Raw genomic sequence first — 17,282 nt, 5'->3', positions numbered from 1 at the left:
GACTAGACTATAGACTAGACTAGACTAGACTATAGACTAGACTATAGACTAGACTATAGACTAGACTATAGACTAGACTATAGACTAGACTATAGACTAGACTATAGACTAGACTATAGACTAGACTATAGACTAGACTATAGATAGACTATAGACTAGACTATAGACTAGACTATAGACTAGACTATAGACTAGACTATAGACTAGACTATAGACTAGACTATAGACTAGACTATAGACTAGGCTATAGACTAGACTATAGACTAGACTATAGACTAGACTATAGACTAGACTATCGACTAGACTATAACTAGGTATAGACTAGACTATAGACTAGACTATAGACTAGACTAGACTATAGACTAGGACTATAGACTAGACTCGGATAGACTATAGACTAGACTAGACTATAGACTAGACTATAGACTAGACTATAGACTAGACTATAGACTAGACTATAGACTAGACTATAGACTAGACTATAGACTAGACTATAGACTAGACTATAGACTAGACTATAGACTAGACTATAGACTAGACTATAGACTAGACTATAGGACTAGACTATAAACTAGACAATAGACTAGATTATAGACTAGACAATAGACTAGACTATAGACTAGACTATAGACTAGACTATAGACTAGACTATAGACTAGACTATAGACTAGACTATATACTAGACTATAGACTAGACTATAGACAGACTATAGACTAGACTATAGACTAGATTATAGACTAGACTATTACTAGACTGTAAACCAGACTATTACTAGACTGTAAACCAGACTATAAGCCAGACTATGGACTATAATCTATAGTAGAGTAACGAAATTTCATATTTTCTATCCAAAACCTACAGGGTTTTTTGGGAAGAAGTCTTGAAATGTTTCCTTGTTGTTGCTGAACTATGTTTGCAAACTATTTTTCTTACACAAAAAATGTTGTTGTAATACTTACTACGATTGCCTGCCTTGTGGCATTTTATAACATTTTCTAAAGTTGTTTCTGTAAATTTCAATGAATTTGTGGCATTTATTTTGTATTTGTGATTTCTAAATAAAACTCATTCATACACTTGTGTTTGGCCTCATATGCTTAAACGTTTCATTTTTCCTTACATCTTGATATTTATTCTGAAGGAACTTTGGAGGTAATTGTTGGAAAACATTAAATATCGTATAAATGCTAAATTGTTGCTAATGTTGGTTACATCCTCCAAAATGAAGCAGGCAATAATGAACATAATATTCAACATTTTAACATTTGAACACATGTAGTGTATAAGAAGCCGCCTCTAAAGAAATGCATGTTGCCATGTAAGCGAAGTTGTTGGATGCAAATATTTGTGTCTCTGTGGTAAAAAAAAAATATTACAGAGTTTTTTCTTCTACCATTTTAGTTCTCTAGTGAAGTAATTGATGCCAATATATGTTGTATGAGGTAGAGCATCTAATGTGGTAGAAGTTGTGGCAGGCATACTTAATATTTAGCACGGAGTACTGGTGGTAACTAGTAGCAGTTGTTGTAGGTAGCATTATTTAATTCGATTTCTATTCTAAATACTTATTCAGCTGGTGAGAATCTCTATTTACTTAGCTACTTCTGTCCGTCTTTATACATGCCACATAGTTATTCTTTTTAATAATAAAATATTTATGTTGTACGAGAAGGAGTTTGAGTATCATAAAGTTAAATGTAAATTTAGTTTAAAATGTGGTTGGAAATTATGTCGAGATTTTTATTAAGTCAACAACTGTTAAATATTCTACTTTTTTTAGATGAGAATTTTATTAAGATAGCAAATAGTTGAATGAAAATAGAATAGAATAGAATTTTTTTTTAATTTTAATTTAGCAAGAATGTTGCACGCACTTTAATCTAGACTGTACCCAGCAAAATTTTTACTTACCCGGTAAGTAGGCAAGTAATATTGGAGCAAAGTGTAGGTACTTCCTTTTTGGGTGAATAACTACTTATTTTTGTTTGACGATGACCAAAAAATAACTGGTTACAAATGTGCTTACCCGACTTTTCCGGATTTAAAACCGACCTTACAGTTATTTTCTGTGTTTATTAGTATATTCTATTACCCAATGCCCCATTAACAAATTGTTTTATCGTGCTATTTGGAATAGTTTTTACATGAAGGTACAAATCAATATTTCTTCAAAAATCTTCTAATATCGACTTGGCTTAAAACCATTAACCAATTCCTTATTAGACATACCCTCTATACATCTGGCAACAAATCCTACCCAAAAAAAAATTAAATAATTTTATTAATAAAGACCACTCATTACCAAGTAATGTGTGAAATAACTACATTACCTACAATACTCATTACCAAAATTTGAAAATATTTTACTGGGTAAGTTAAATATAACTCGAAATTAATCTTTGTTTGTATTTGTTCTTGGTTTTAAGATCAACATAAAATGTTGATCCATATCGAGGGGAGCCCTTGTTGTTATTGCTCTCCCGGGAAAGAGATGCTACCAGTACCTTTAGTCTACAGAGACTAGAAACTAGAACTTATCTGGTACTATGGGAGTCATATGCCCGTACAGTTCTTCGCGACTAAATCTCGAGACCTCGACCATTAACACCCACTACTGTGATACGCATCTCTCAAGGCTACTTCGGGGAAATGACAAGTAATGCGCAACTATTTTGCAAAAGAATATCAATATTCCCCTAGCTGAGGAATCGAACACGATCGCGGAAAGGGACACAAAGAATCGGATCTCAATTGATCGAATATAACATGTTCCTGGATTTAAATTCTTTAAGACTTCTTAACGAAGTCTTCTGTTTTTAGATTAAAAATGTTAAAGAGAATGTAAAAAATGTTAAGGATCACCGATCGATGTCATTAGAAACAAATTGGTGAGAGAAATATTAATGATCATTAATGACGATCTTATTCTGGACAAAGATGTTAAACTAAAACTATTAATTTTTCTTAAAGAAATGATAGCGATCGAGAAAAAAAATTATCGTTTAAAACTTGAAAGTTGTTGAAGACTTTGAAGTTTTAAAAAGATCGAGTTGATTATTCGCAGATCAACAAAGCCATTGAAAATTTATGAAAATTGGTGTTTTTTTTTCTCGATCACAAGTTTTTTCTTCGAAATTAAGAGCTGTTCATGTAAAATATTCGGTTTTGGAGAGAAATACTAAGAGATCACTTTCTTTATAAAAGTGTTGAAAGTTGAGAAATACGATCACAGATCGACGCCTGTTATCGTGTTCTAATTTACAATTATAATGAGTATACATATTAAGTATAAGTTTTCATTGAAAGTTATTATGAGAAATTTGAATGATCACTGATCATATCAGAAATATGATCACATATATTGATTTTTTAATCATTTGATAACTTTATTTAAAATCGATTTTGATGAAAATATTTTGTGATCACTAAGTGATCGTATTATAAGTTTACATTGAAAGTTATTATGAGAAATTTTGAATGATCACTGATCGAGTTGTTATTTCTTATTTTGAAGGCTTTGAATTTTTATTGAACATATCAATTGCGGATGATCACATGCTGCACTTTTACTCATTTATGGATTTATTTTTTGAGATGTTGTCTTATATTTATTTAAGAATCAATTTCAGTAAAAACTTTTGGTGATCACTAATCGATCGTGTTGTATTATTACTCATTTAATGTTATATATTTCAAATGTTTTGAGAATATTTGAAATGTTGAAATATTTTTATTTAAAAATCGATTTTAATGAAAATATTTGGTGATCACTAATCGATCGTATAATAAATTTATATTAAAAGTTATTATGAGAAATTTTAGTGATCATTGAAGATTTAAAATTTTTATAAATGAGATCAATCACGGATGATCACATGAAGCATTTTTACTCATTTTTTGAATTTATTGTTAATATTTATAATGTTGAAATATTCTTATTAAAAAATCGATTTCGATGAAAATATTTGGTGATCATTAATCGATCGTATTATAAATTTATACTGAAAGTTATAATGAGAAATCTGTTCTGAGTTCGCTGATCGAGTTGATGTTTTTAATAAAAAGTTTAATTTTCGAAATTTTTGAATCTTTATAGAAGATATCAAACACGGATGATCACGTGCATGATCACATAAAAAACTTTTACTCATTTAGGATTTATTTTTGAAAATATTGGTAATATTTGAAATGTTGAAATATTCCTATTAAAAAATCGATTACGATGAAAATATTTGGTGATCACTAATCGATCATATAATGAATTTATATTGAAAGATATACATACATAATGAGAAATTTGAAAGTTTGCTGATCGAGTTGATGTTATTAATAAATAATTTTAATTTTTATAGAAGACTAGCTATACCCAGTGTGCTTTGCTACCCTAAAAGCAATGTAAATTAAAAAACACTATACCAAATGTTCATATTGATTTCAAAGTTTTCGTGCAAAATTTGAGGATTTTTGCTATAATAGTTTCCCAGACATACGATTTTTTCTATTTTATTAATATGGCGGTTCCATTCACCCTAATGAAAGTCCGCTTTTTTCACCAAAATGTTCAGATGGATATAAAAGTTCTTCGTGCAAAATTTGAAGAAGCTAGCTTTATTAGTTTCCCAGATAAACGAATTTTTGTATATTTTATTCATATGGGAAGTGCAACGCCCCCATTGGTAGTCTACCAATTTATTACCCAAAATGTTTAAAATTCTAACTCAAATAGTTTCCCAGATAGGCGAATTTTTGTATTCAATATATATGGGAGGTGCCACGCCCCTACTGCTATTCCGCCCCCTTTTTCCTTAAATAATCACATTGACACTAAAGTGGTTCCGACAAAATTTGAGGACTCTAGCTGTTATATATTCTCAGATATACGGATTTAACATTTTATTCTTATGGAAAGTACCACGCCCACTATAGCCATTCCGCCCATTTTCTCAACAACTATTCTTATGGACTTATGTATTAGTGCAAAATTGTAAGATTTTAACTACAATAGTTTCCCAGGTAAATTAATTTTAGTATTCCTATGGGGGTGCCACGCCCCCTATTGCTAGTCCGCCAGTTTTTTGTCCTAAATATTCCTGTCGATACTAAAGTGGCTCCGAAGACTCTAGCTGTTATACTTTTACAGATATACTAATTTAAGATTTGTTCATATGGGATGTGCCACGCCCACTGTAGCTGGGCTGTTCATTTTGTCAACATGTGTTCATATGGATGTCAAAGTTGTTCATACAAAATTTGAGGCCGTTTAGCAGTCTATAGACTTCAAACAAACCCACAAACAAACAAATAAACACACATTCATTTTTATATATATACATATCAATCACGGATGATCATGTGAATGATCACATGCTGCACGTTTACTCATTTATGGAGTTATTTCTTGAAATGTTGACTTATATTTACTTAAAAATCAATTTCAATCGATCGTGTAACTTATTTACAAAGTTAAGGAAGCTTAAAGCTTATTAAATGAACTTTATTTAGTTCATGTAATATTAATCCGCATTAATTAACTTATATATTACTTTTTAAATCCCTAAAAACAAGCTTAAGATTAATTTGAAAAAAACTATAAAAGTTCAAAAGTTTTCTTTAACAAAAGAATAACACCAACAAGTAAAAATAGCGTGCAACAAGTAGCAGGCAATTTCTTTATCTATAAGACACATTTAAAACGCAGATAAAGATGATGATGTGTTTTAGAAAATAAAAAATAACAATTTCCCACATTATCTACAAAAAAAAATGAATAAAATTGAAATACAAGAAAGAAATACAAAAGGTTAAAAACTTTTACAATCAAATCTAATAATAATGAAAAAAAAAAAAATTCAAAATAAAATTAATTTAATAATAACAATTTTTAGAATAAGTTTAAAGTTAAATAACCCCTTTTTAAAGAGCATTAGACAATACTGTACGTCCGTCCTTCCATCCAAGTGTCTGTCCATCCGTCCGTCCTTCCATCCAATTGTCTATCCATCCGTCCGTCCTTCCTTCAGTACCACATTGTTTTTTTTTCGATTTTTTTTAAGAATAAAAGAAACGGTAACTTTTTTTTTGTTTTATAAAAAGTAATTGTTGCTACATGCAACAACATGATTTCTTTTCTATTATTATTATTTCAGTTACTGTTGTGTGTATTGTATTATTAATCAAATCAAATTATTAAAGAAATTAACAAACAAATGAAAAATGAACTTGAAATGAACCGAAGTTGGAAGAAAAAATCAACCTTTTTTTAATTAATGTGTGTAAATTATAGACAAAATTAATGAACTCAAACTATTTTGAATTGAATAAAAAATAAAAAAAAATATTTTCCCAAAAGTATTAGATATAAAAAGAAAACTAAAAAAAAGAAAAACTTTGAATATCAAGTTCATACTAAAGTTAGAGAAATAACAATTTCTCAACTTCGTTCTCGTTTATAAATTTTAAATTTGAATTGAAAAACTATTATTTTTCAAATCGTTTCTCTCAAGCAAGTGGCATTTAAATGAATTAAGAATATAAATACCAAATTTCAAACCTCTAATTCTAATTTCGGAAACATTACACAATTATCTTCTATTTCAAATAAAAACTAATTCTAGTTCCCCTTATTTTCGACCCTACAAATAAGGAAGTCTGCAACAACAAAACAGCAAAAATGTTTACAGCAACTTCATAAACAAAAAAAAAATGTTATAACAGTAGTAAGAACAACATAAACCAGCAACACCTAACAACCAACACATAACAGTAGCAACTGGAAAAATCCAACAGCAAACCATTTTACAAGATCAACTTATACCAACAACAACCAAACAACATCGACTCGAGAACAACTACACCAAGACAAGGTGTAAATAAACAAGAAACAAACATGAGAGACCTACGTTTATTATTATTATGTTTTTTTTTATAGTCAAACACTTCCTTCCACCTAAAGTCATTGGATAAGAAGTCTACTTCATAGTGACTGCAGCCAAAAAAATGCCTGCATGCGCTGTAACAGATGGGCAACCAAAGAATGCAGTAAGAATGAATAGAAAAAGCTAGAAGTTGTAAGTTGGATTAAAAAAAAACTGAAAATAATAAAAGCAGATTGTTAAAAAAACAATTTTATGCTCAAGTAACTGCATTTGGGAGATCGGTACATACGGACTTTATAGAACAGTACGTGGATTAAGTCGAAATTATAGTATTTTTTATATACATATTTACATATAACGAACTTTTATTAGTGAGTTTTGATTAGTCCACTAGTCATTCGACTAATCTATAGAGTAGTCAATAGACTAGACTATCGACCATCGACTAGACTAATCCATAGACTAGTCAATTGAATATTCCATAGACCAGTTTATAGACTAATCTATGGGAAAACAAGAAACTAGTCTGTAGACTATTCAATTGAAAACTCAATAGGCTAGTTCATAGAAAAATTAATAGACTAGTCAATAGAATAGTCCATAGACTGGTCAATAGAATAGTCCATAGACCAGTTCATAGATTAATCTATGAGAAATCAATGAACTAGTCCGTAGACTAGTCAATAGAATACTCAATAGGTTGGTCCATAGACTAAACAATGGACTAGGCAATCGACTAGTCAAAAACTAATTATTTCACTACTCGATAATATTCGATAGTATTCTATCGAGTAGTCAAATAATTACTTTTTGGACTAGTCCATTGTTTAGTCTATGGACTAGTCTATGACACTAGTTAATATAATACTCAATAGGCTAGCCCATAGACTAAACAATGGACTAGTACAAAAACTAATTATTTGACTACTAATTGACTAGACCATGTAGTAGTCAATAGCCTAGTCCACAAACTAATGAATAGTCTAGTCCATCGACTAATCAATACACCATTTCATAGACTAATCCATTTGTAGTCAATGGACTTTTCCGTAGACTAGTCAATAAAACACTTAATAGGTTAGTCAATAGGCTAGTCAATATACTAGATATTAGACTAGTCCATAGGCTTATTAATTGATTAGTCGATAGACTAGTATACAGCCAATAGATGGACTAGTCATGGATTAGTCAATAGATTACCCCATAGACTAGTTCCATTTCATAGACTAATTCATATGTAGTCATTGGACTAGTCCGTAGATTAGTCAATAAAGCACTCAATAGGTTAGTCAATATACTAGATATTAGACAAGTCCATAGGCTAATTAATTGATTAGTCGATAGACTAGTATTCACCCTAGTCAATAGACTAGTCCGTAGACTGTTCAATAGACTTGTCCATAGACTGTTCGATAGAAGAGCTAATGTACTAGTCAATAGATTACCTCATTGACTAGTTCATAGAGATGTCTAGTCAATGGTATACTCAACAGATAATAGACTAGTCCATAGACCAATTGATTGACGAGTAATTGAGTAAACCCTAGACTAATCAACAGACTAGTCAATATACAAGTCCAAGGATTCGTCAATGTAGGCTAGTGCATAAACTACTCTATAGACAAGTCCATAGATTAGGCAATGGTCTATTCAATAGACTAGTCCATAAACTTTTCGATAAACTAATCTACAGACTAGTTAATGGACTAGTCGATATAAAACTTAAAAGACTAGTCAATAGACTAGTAAATGAACTAGTTAATAAATAACTAGACTAGTCAATAGACTAGTCCATATAGTAGTCTAGTCCATGGACTACTCAATAGTCAGTTTATACTATAAAAGTTTTACTAGACCATATAAGTTTGTTAAAAAACCCTAAGAAGGTACCACTTTTGAACCCTTTATTGATGCATATAAAGTTCCTGGAGTCCTTTTTAACCCCAGAGTGAGCGTACAGCACTTAGATACGTATATTATACTTCAAAGAACGACCTCCGTTAATAAGCCAGGAGTAGGAGGGATAAGGAACCTACCTACTCCTCCTAAAGGTTAGGAATGTCAGGAATGAGGAAATCCTGAAACACATGCGGACTAATAATAGAACTTTATCGATAAACCAATAAGGGAATGATATAGAGAACTCCTCTATATCCAGCACCGTTTATCCTCTCAAATAGATCTTTCATCGGAAACATTCATCGGGCACATTCACAAAAGATAAACGTGTGGATTAGATGGCCCGTACACTTCTTACTAACTCTCATTCGCAACATATAGTTCCCACAATAACTCCTTTATGGGATACTATTCAGTAGCAGACATCATCGGAAACTTATCGCGAAATATCTTTAAACCAACATTATTTTACCACGATTTGGATTTCAACTGTACCTCGTTGGAACCTCGCCAATACAGGGTGAATACTAAAGAGTAATTAACTTCTATAGTAAGATAGATGATGTTCTGGTCAAATTGAGAGTCAAAAAGGACGGAGAAGTTATTTGACTCCTGCAGTTGCTAGTTACGGCAGACTAGAGTTAGTTACTAGCGTGCGTCTCTATAACCCGAAATTTTAATAACATTAAGGTGAGGTTGGTCCAAAACATTGACTTCTTTTGAATTTTTTAAGCTATTTTGTGTAGATAGACCGGCTCTTTTACCCTTAAAAATCGACACAGAAAAAGTTGCGGAAGAATTCCCTTAAGGATTCGCATTACGTACTAACCGGGAAAAAATGAACCTAGGGCTCTTAAAATTCTTCTACACCTTAATAATTTTATCAACAATTGGCCACACGAAAATTGCAACATTTCGTAGAATCTTCATAACAAAAGCTTAGAAAAACAAACGTTTAAATAAAAAAATATTAAAGAGAAACTTAAAAGAGTATAACAAAAACTTAAGAGCATTGTTTGGCTTAAACACTAAAGAGAATAAAGAAAGTGCTGCGCAACTAGTGGGACAAACCAAAAGAAAGTCGCATGAGGTAGTAAACATGTTTGAAACGATCAACTGGACTGGTATGATAGAAATTTTAGTGTGAACTATATGGTATGGCTTAAACCTGCTTTTATACCAACTATTATGAACTTGGGAAAAATCTAAAGAAATGAAACAACAACAACAACAATAAACAAACACAATTATTTTAGAGTCTAGTGTAAGCTGTTGGGTGAATTTTTTTTCTTTTGTATTTTGTAAACCAGGTTGGAGGAAAAATTTTTAAAAGACGCTGCAAAATCTAAACATAAAACATTTGTACCACGGCGGTGCTACTAGTTACAAGTCTAGCGGTTGTAAAAATATTCAAAAGAAAGAAAAAAAGTTTTGCGGGATTTGAAATATTATATAGAAAAAAGAAAAGATTAAGCAAAAAAAAATTGAATTGAAAAAGAAAAAAATTAAAACGTTAACGGTTCGTAAATTGGCTAAAACTAAAACTTGAACTTTCTTCTTCAACTGAAAAAAAAATCTTGTTTTATTTTTTGTTTTTGCCATTAGTTGAAGTTGTTTTAATGTTTAAACGTGAGTTGGATTAAATTCAGTTTTTTTTTTTTCATTTAAAACCGAGTGTAAAGTGGTTAGAAAATCCAGAATAGAAAAAAAAAGAGTTTTTAAATAAAACAAATAGCACAAAAAGGAATATAAGAAAAAAAATCTTGAAATTTAGAAAAAAATAAAGTAAAAGATATAAGAAACAAAAAATCCAAAGAGATTAGTTACTGGCACGACGTTTTAGACTTAATAAAAAAACAGTTAGATGACATTCATTTTACCATAAAAAAATTACAGAATTTGAAAAATAATACCTTAAAAAAAAAACAACAAAAAATTGTGGAAAATTAAATTTTTTAAAAAATATTCTGTGGAAACATAAAGAGTGTTGAAATTCATAAAAAGCATCATGGGTTACAACTTTAGAGTGGGTTTGCTGTTACTAACCTTTGCGGGGCTGTATTGTCTAAGCGAGGCCAGTGAAAGCGACAATTATCCTGGAGTTATAGAGCTGGTGGGTTATAGCAATCGAAGAGCTAGAACCTATTATGCCCCCACCGAAGACAAACCTACAGCAGCGCCTGCAGCGGCCAAAATGCAGGCTGATATTGAAACGGTTAAACAAAATATTGAAAAATATAATAAACTTTTGACTTTGGATACAAAAAATCTGCCCGAATCCCAAAAGGATATGTTGGAGAGAATTGTAGAGCGGGTGGCTAGGCTTAAGGAATCTTTGGATATAGCAGAACCGGTTAAAGAGAAAACAAATGCCACCAAGTCCTCGGACACACAAGAAGATAAGTCTGAGCCTAAAGAATTAAATGAAGAGGAGGAGGAAAATTCCACTTTGACGCCCACATCCATGCCCACACGTTTTGAGGAGTTAGAGGAAGAGGATAAAACTGAACCTACTTTAGTATTAGATGAAACCACATTGCTGCAGTTGCAAACATCTATGGATAAATTGGCGGCAGCTCAAGCAGCCGTTACCTCTCAAGCCACACAAATGAGAGAATTTCCCACCACCACCGAAATGATGCCCGAGGAAAATTTGGACGAAGAAGAACAGCAAACTACTGAAAGTCCCGAGTCCGAGGAAGAATATGAAGGCACCACCTTTGAACCCTCTACCGATACCACAGACCCAGCTGAACAATTTGTGGCTGCCAGATCGAATAACAATTTAGCCGGCATAACAGCCGCTTCAGATGAAGCAGAAACTATGGCCACCTTAAGCACTACAGTAGGCAGTCAGAGAACCTTAACCACTAGTGGTAAAATTACAAAAAATCGTGCCACCAAAAGACCTCATGCAGCTAATAAAAATAATAATGCCAAAAGACGTCCTTCCACCTCCTCCGCTAGCTATAACAAGAATAGCAATACTAAGCAAAAAATCCCCTCAGGAGTAACACAACCTTCGCTGCAACAATATCAAAAGATATCACAAAAACCTCAACCACTGACCAATCAATATCAACAACCTTCAGTCCAACAATATGGTCATCTACCACAACCCAGTCTACAGCAGGGTTATCAATCTCAACCACCCAAAACTGTCTCTCCTTCAAGTATTTCTTTGGATAAATATAATACTGGCAGTAGTTCTTCTGCCGCACCCGCTAACATAGCCGCCTCTTATGGTATTAATCCTGCTTCGGTCTCTGCTCCAGCCACTTCTTTACCAGTCAACAGCTATGGCTCTCCTTCGTCGTCGTCCTCATCATCATTGTCATCTGCTGCCTCAAGTGCCAGTCAAGATTTAGTTTATGATTCTCATGTTAATACTTCGGCCATAATTGATAGTTTAAATAATAATGCTCGTGAGGAATACTATCAACAGAAACAATCTCTAACAACGGGAGTGGTAACTAAAGATAAGGTGAGTTTTGTATAAAAAATATATATATTTTTTTTTAAATAGAACATGGATACTGTATCCATGGCAAACACAACAACAACAATATTAATTGAGCAATAATAGAGAATATTTTTTTCGCATTCAAATATGAAGATCATTTAAATCTAATTATTTTGCTGGATAAGCAAAGCTATGATTCATAGTAATTTTGCAAGACCACCCGAACTCTAAATTATCCTTACTTATAGAACTTTCCAGAAATTCTTAATATTTTAAATGTTTCAAAATAGAACTTTCAATCATTTTGCCTTGCAATATTAATATTATAGAATACATAGTAATATTGCAAGACCAACCAAACTCTTGTATTGCAATTCTGCAAGACTAAATGCTAAACCGTGCTCAATCAATTTCATTTAAAATGTTCGAGCAAAATAGTACTAAACAATTCTGCAAGATTATTTGCAACAGGCAATTAACTACGCAATTTGGATAAAAAGCATTGCAAGTTTACAAGATCATTTTCATTAAGTAATTCCGTGAATATCATCTTCTTTTAGGATTATTCTGTGGACTAGGATTAATCTGTCAACTAGTAAATGTACAAGTCTACGGACTAGCCTATAAGCAAATCTATGGACTGGTCTATTAAATAGAGTATAGACTCGTCTATTGACTAGTCTATGGACAAGTCTATGGATTAGTCTATTAACTAGTCTATGGGCAAGTCTATGGACTGGTCTATTGACTTGTCTACGAACTATTGATTAGTCTATTAACTAGTATATGGGCAAGTCTATTGGCAAGTCTATGGACTGGTTTATTGACTAGTCCATTAACTGGAGTATGGACTAGTATATCTATTGACTTGTCTACGAAATATTGATTAGTCTATTAACTAGTATATGGGCAAGTCTATGGACTTGCCTATTGACTAGTCCATTAACTAGAGTATAGACTAGTCTATTGAATAGTCTATTGACTAGGCTATTGACTTGGCTATTGACCAATCTACGAATTAGTACTAGTCTATTGACAAGTCTATGGATTAGTCTATGAGCAAATCTATTGACTTGTCTACGAAATATTGATTAGTCTATTAACTAGTATATGGGTAAGTCTATCGGCAAGTCTATGGACTGGTCTATTAGTCTATGAACAAGTCTATGGTGTAGTCCACGAAATAGTCTATGGGCAAATCTACGGACTAGTCTATTGACTTGTCTACAAACTATTGATTAGTCTATTAAGTAGTATATGGGCAAGTCTATGGTCTGGGCTATTGACTAGTCCATTAACTAGAGTATAGACTAGTCTATTGACTAGTTTGTTGACCAATCTAGGAATAAGTCCATTGACTAGTCTATGGACAAGTCTATGCATTAGTCTATGGACTAGTCTATTGACTTGTCTACGAACTATTGATTAGTCTATTAACTAGTATATTGGCAAGTCTATGGACGTCTATTGACTTTTCTATGAACTAATCTATTGACTAGTCTATGAGTTAGTACATTCACTAGAGTATAGAATAGTTTATGACTAATGTAAGGACTATTCTATTGACTACATAGTCTATGGACTTGTGTATAGAATAGTCTATTCACTTACCTATAAATTAGTCTATTGACTTATCTATAATCTAGTCTATGAGCAGTCTATTGACTAGTCTATGGATTAGTCCATGAACTAGTCTATGGGCAAGTCTGTGGACTAGACTATTGACTTGTGCGCGAACTATTGATTAGTCTATTAACTAGTATATGGACAAGTCTATCGGCAAGTCTATGGACTGGTCTACTGACTAGTCCATTAACTAGAGTATATATTAGTCTATTGACCAATCTAAGGACTAGTTTATTGACTAGTCTATAGACAAGTCTATTGACAAGTCTATGAACTAGTCTATGTGCAAATCTATGGACTAGTCTATTGACTTGTCTACGAACTATTGATTAGTCTATTAACTAGTGGGCAAGTCTATCGGCAAGTCTGTGAACTAATCTATTAACTAGTCTATGAGTTTGTACATTCAAGGACTAAGGCCTATTCTATTCTATTATATTCTAGTCTATATACTAGTCCATTGTCTTGTGTATAGATTAGTCTATTAACTAGTCTAGGGACAAAACTATTGAGAAGTCTATGGATTTGTCTATGAACCTATGAACTAGTGCATTGACTTGCCTATTGTCTATTTTATAGAATGTCTATAAACAAGACTATTGACTAGTCAATGAGTTAGTCCATTGACTAGTGTATAGACTAGTCGATGGACGAGCCTAGTCTATTGACTAATGAAATGACCATTCTATAGACTATTCTGTTGACTTGTCTATGGACTAGTCTATGGACTAGTCTTGCCTATAAATTCGACCATTGGCTGGTGTTTAGACTAGACTATTGATTAGTCCTTTGGCAAGTCTATTGATGAGTCTATAAACTATTCTATTGACTAATCTATGGACTAGCCTTTTGGCTATTCTATGAACTTTGGACTTGTCTATTGACTGGTTTTGCTAATAGTCTATGAATAGTTTATAGACTAGATTGCTATAGGGCTAGTCTGTGAATTAATCTCTTAACTAGACTTTTGAGAAGTCTAAAGGCAAGTCCATTGATTAGTATTTTGATCAACATATTGACCATATTATTGACTAGTGTATTGATGAGTCTACGGACTGGTCTTATGGACTAGTCTATAAACTATTCTAGGTATTAGTGGCCTTTAATGTCATTACATGTGTGTTTTGCTTCAAATTCAATTTCGAAGCTTCTCGTTAGCGTACCAAAGAGACGAAGTACTGGTCCAACAGACAACATAATTTAAATAATTTACTTAATAGTTGCATCAAAAAATTCCCATGAATACAAGGAAACATTAGTAATATTACAATCATTTAATTTAACTATCATTTTTTAAATTACTTGACATCTACTTAATGACAGCTTGGTTTCAAAATGAATAAAAAATCTTCTTATTTTCCCTATTAAGAGTGTCCCAAGTAAATTGTAGTTAAAATTTGACATAAAAATCGTGCTTAAAATAATGTCTAAATATTAAATTAAGAATAATAAAATAGTGTTAAGAAAGAGAAGAAAAAAATGAAGAAATAACTATGAAAATGTCATTAGTAAAATGACAAAGAATTGGACTTAAGTAAGAGAGATAATGGTCCCCGAGTGTTCTAGCTTAAATACTTTGATGATATATTCTAAATGAAAATTGTGCTGAAATCACTTAAATCCCCTTATAACACTGGGTACAAAAATATAGTTTTAAAATCTTTAATTAACATTTTTAAATAATTTTTCATGTTTTAAAAATTATGAAAAAATACTTGCTAAAATTTTTAAATTATCACCTTATGTCAGTTTATTGAATGATGGCAATTTTATATTTTATTTTCCACTTTTTTCCAATTTGTAGATTTTTTTATAACAATTTGAAAAAATTCTATAGATGACAATTGTTTAAGCAATAAAAAATCATTTGCTACCAACAGTTAACAGCAGCAGCAGCAATAGCAAATAACTAAATATTACAACTTGCAACGCCAAACACTTATGACGACGGTTGAATGGTTGAATGCTTAAATACTCTGCTGTTGATGCTTTTTAGATTCTCGAGAGTTGTTTGTTGCATGGTTGGTTTATCACCATCGTAGCAATAGTTTGTTTGCAGCACTTTAGCAATTGCTCTTATGTTAAAAAAAAATATAGTAAAAGGAAAAACATTTTTGTTGTTTTTTTTTTTTTTTTGTAATGTTAAACAAGTGGCGTTTGCCAAACGTTTTAGAAAGAAAATTTTTGCTTTTCCTGTTCGTATAAAATGTTTATGAGGCATTCAGATGAGGACAACGTTGTTGAGGATGATGATGATGTTGATGGCTAGAGAGTTTATATATGTATGTGTATCTATATAGAGCTCAAGGTGTTCTAATAACTTTGGTTGGTATCAAAAATACCAAAAAAAAAAAAAAAACTATAACTGAACCATATAGATTTTTTGTTAACGGTGGATTTATTGTAGAGATTTGTTTTTATGCCTCTTGTTGCAATTTTTGTTTTTTTTTTTTAATTTTAGTTTATTTGATTTTCGTTACTACTTTTCGTTTTAGTCAAGGATAATTGTATTAATGTTTTCTTGTAGCCTGTAAACTGTGCTAATCTTCTAACTTTGTTTCTTTATTTTAATGTTTTTTTTTCTTGCTGTTGGAATTTGTATGGAAATTTGTGGCTTTTAAAACCATTTGTTTATATTTGCTTGATCATTTAAAAGCTTTTTTTAAGCGTTTTTTGGTTTTCGTTTTAGTTTTTAGAAAGCGCTAATCTAAACGAACTATTTTAAAAAGATTATATTTAGCTGGTTGTTTAAGAAAATGTATATGAGAACTCTTTTAGTTAACGGTGTTTTTTTTTAAAACAGTGGACAATCAAAAGTTATTGAAATGGCCAAATCGGTCTAAAATTATTGAATTATAAGCTGAAGCACCAAATACTTGTTAAATAAAGTTTCAATAAAGCTTTTAAACACGATTCGGTTCAAGTTCAGTTCTAGTCCAGTTCTAGTTCAATTCTAGTTCAGTTCTAGTTCAGTTCTAGTTCAGTTAGTTCTAGTTCAGTTCTAGTTCAGTTCTAGTTCAGTTCTAGTTCAGTTCTAGTTCAGTTCTAGTTCAGTTCTAGTTCAGTTCTAGTTCAGTTCTAGTTCAGTTCTAGTTCAGTTCTAGTTCAGTCTAGTTCAGTTCTAGTTCAGTTCTAGTTCAGTTCTAGTTCAGTTCTAGTTCAGTTCTAATTCAGTTCTAAGTCAGTTCTAGTTCAGTTCTAGTTCAGTTCTAGTTCAGTTCTAGTTCAGTTCTAGTTCAGTTCTAGTTCTTCTAGTTCAGTTCTAGTTCAGTTTCTAGTTCAGTTCTAGTTCAGTTCTATTTCAGTTCTAGTTTCAGTTCAGTTCTAGTTCAGTTCTAGTTCAGTTCTAGTTCAGTTCTAGTTCAGTTCTAGTTCAGTTCTAGTTCAGTTCTAGTTCAGTTCTAGTTCAGTTCTAGTT

The 17,282-nt window shown here is 31.8% G+C and overlaps 1 protein-coding gene across 1 annotated transcript in view; it reads left to right on the top strand.

Annotated features, from left to right (window-relative positions):
• Nucleotides 1–10,149: 10,149 nt before the first annotated feature.
• LOC119610774 (histone acetyltransferase KAT6A) overlaps nucleotides 10,150–17,282 on the top strand; it is a gene marked incomplete at its 3' end in the record, with an annotated part of 65,047 nt that continues 57,914 nt past the window's right edge. Inside the window, exons 1-2 of the mRNA XM_037966124.1 lie at nucleotides 10,150–10,404; nucleotides 10,474–12,259. Coding sequence (XP_037822052.1) covers nucleotides 10,784–12,259 — 1,476 coding nt within the window. The remainder of the gene's footprint in view (nucleotides 10,405–10,473; nucleotides 12,260–17,282) is intronic.

This window comes from Lucilia sericata, unplaced genomic scaffold (genome assembly GCF_015586225.1).
Source record: "Lucilia sericata isolate MDLA Ls3-8-SP2 unplaced genomic scaffold, ASM1558622v1 Contig001274F_arrow, whole genome shotgun sequence".
Taxonomy (NCBI): Eukaryota; Metazoa; Arthropoda; class Insecta; order Diptera; family Calliphoridae; genus Lucilia; species Lucilia sericata.
The sequence above is the reverse complement of the archived record's forward strand: the minus strand, read 5'-3'. Positions and strand labels throughout refer to the sequence as shown.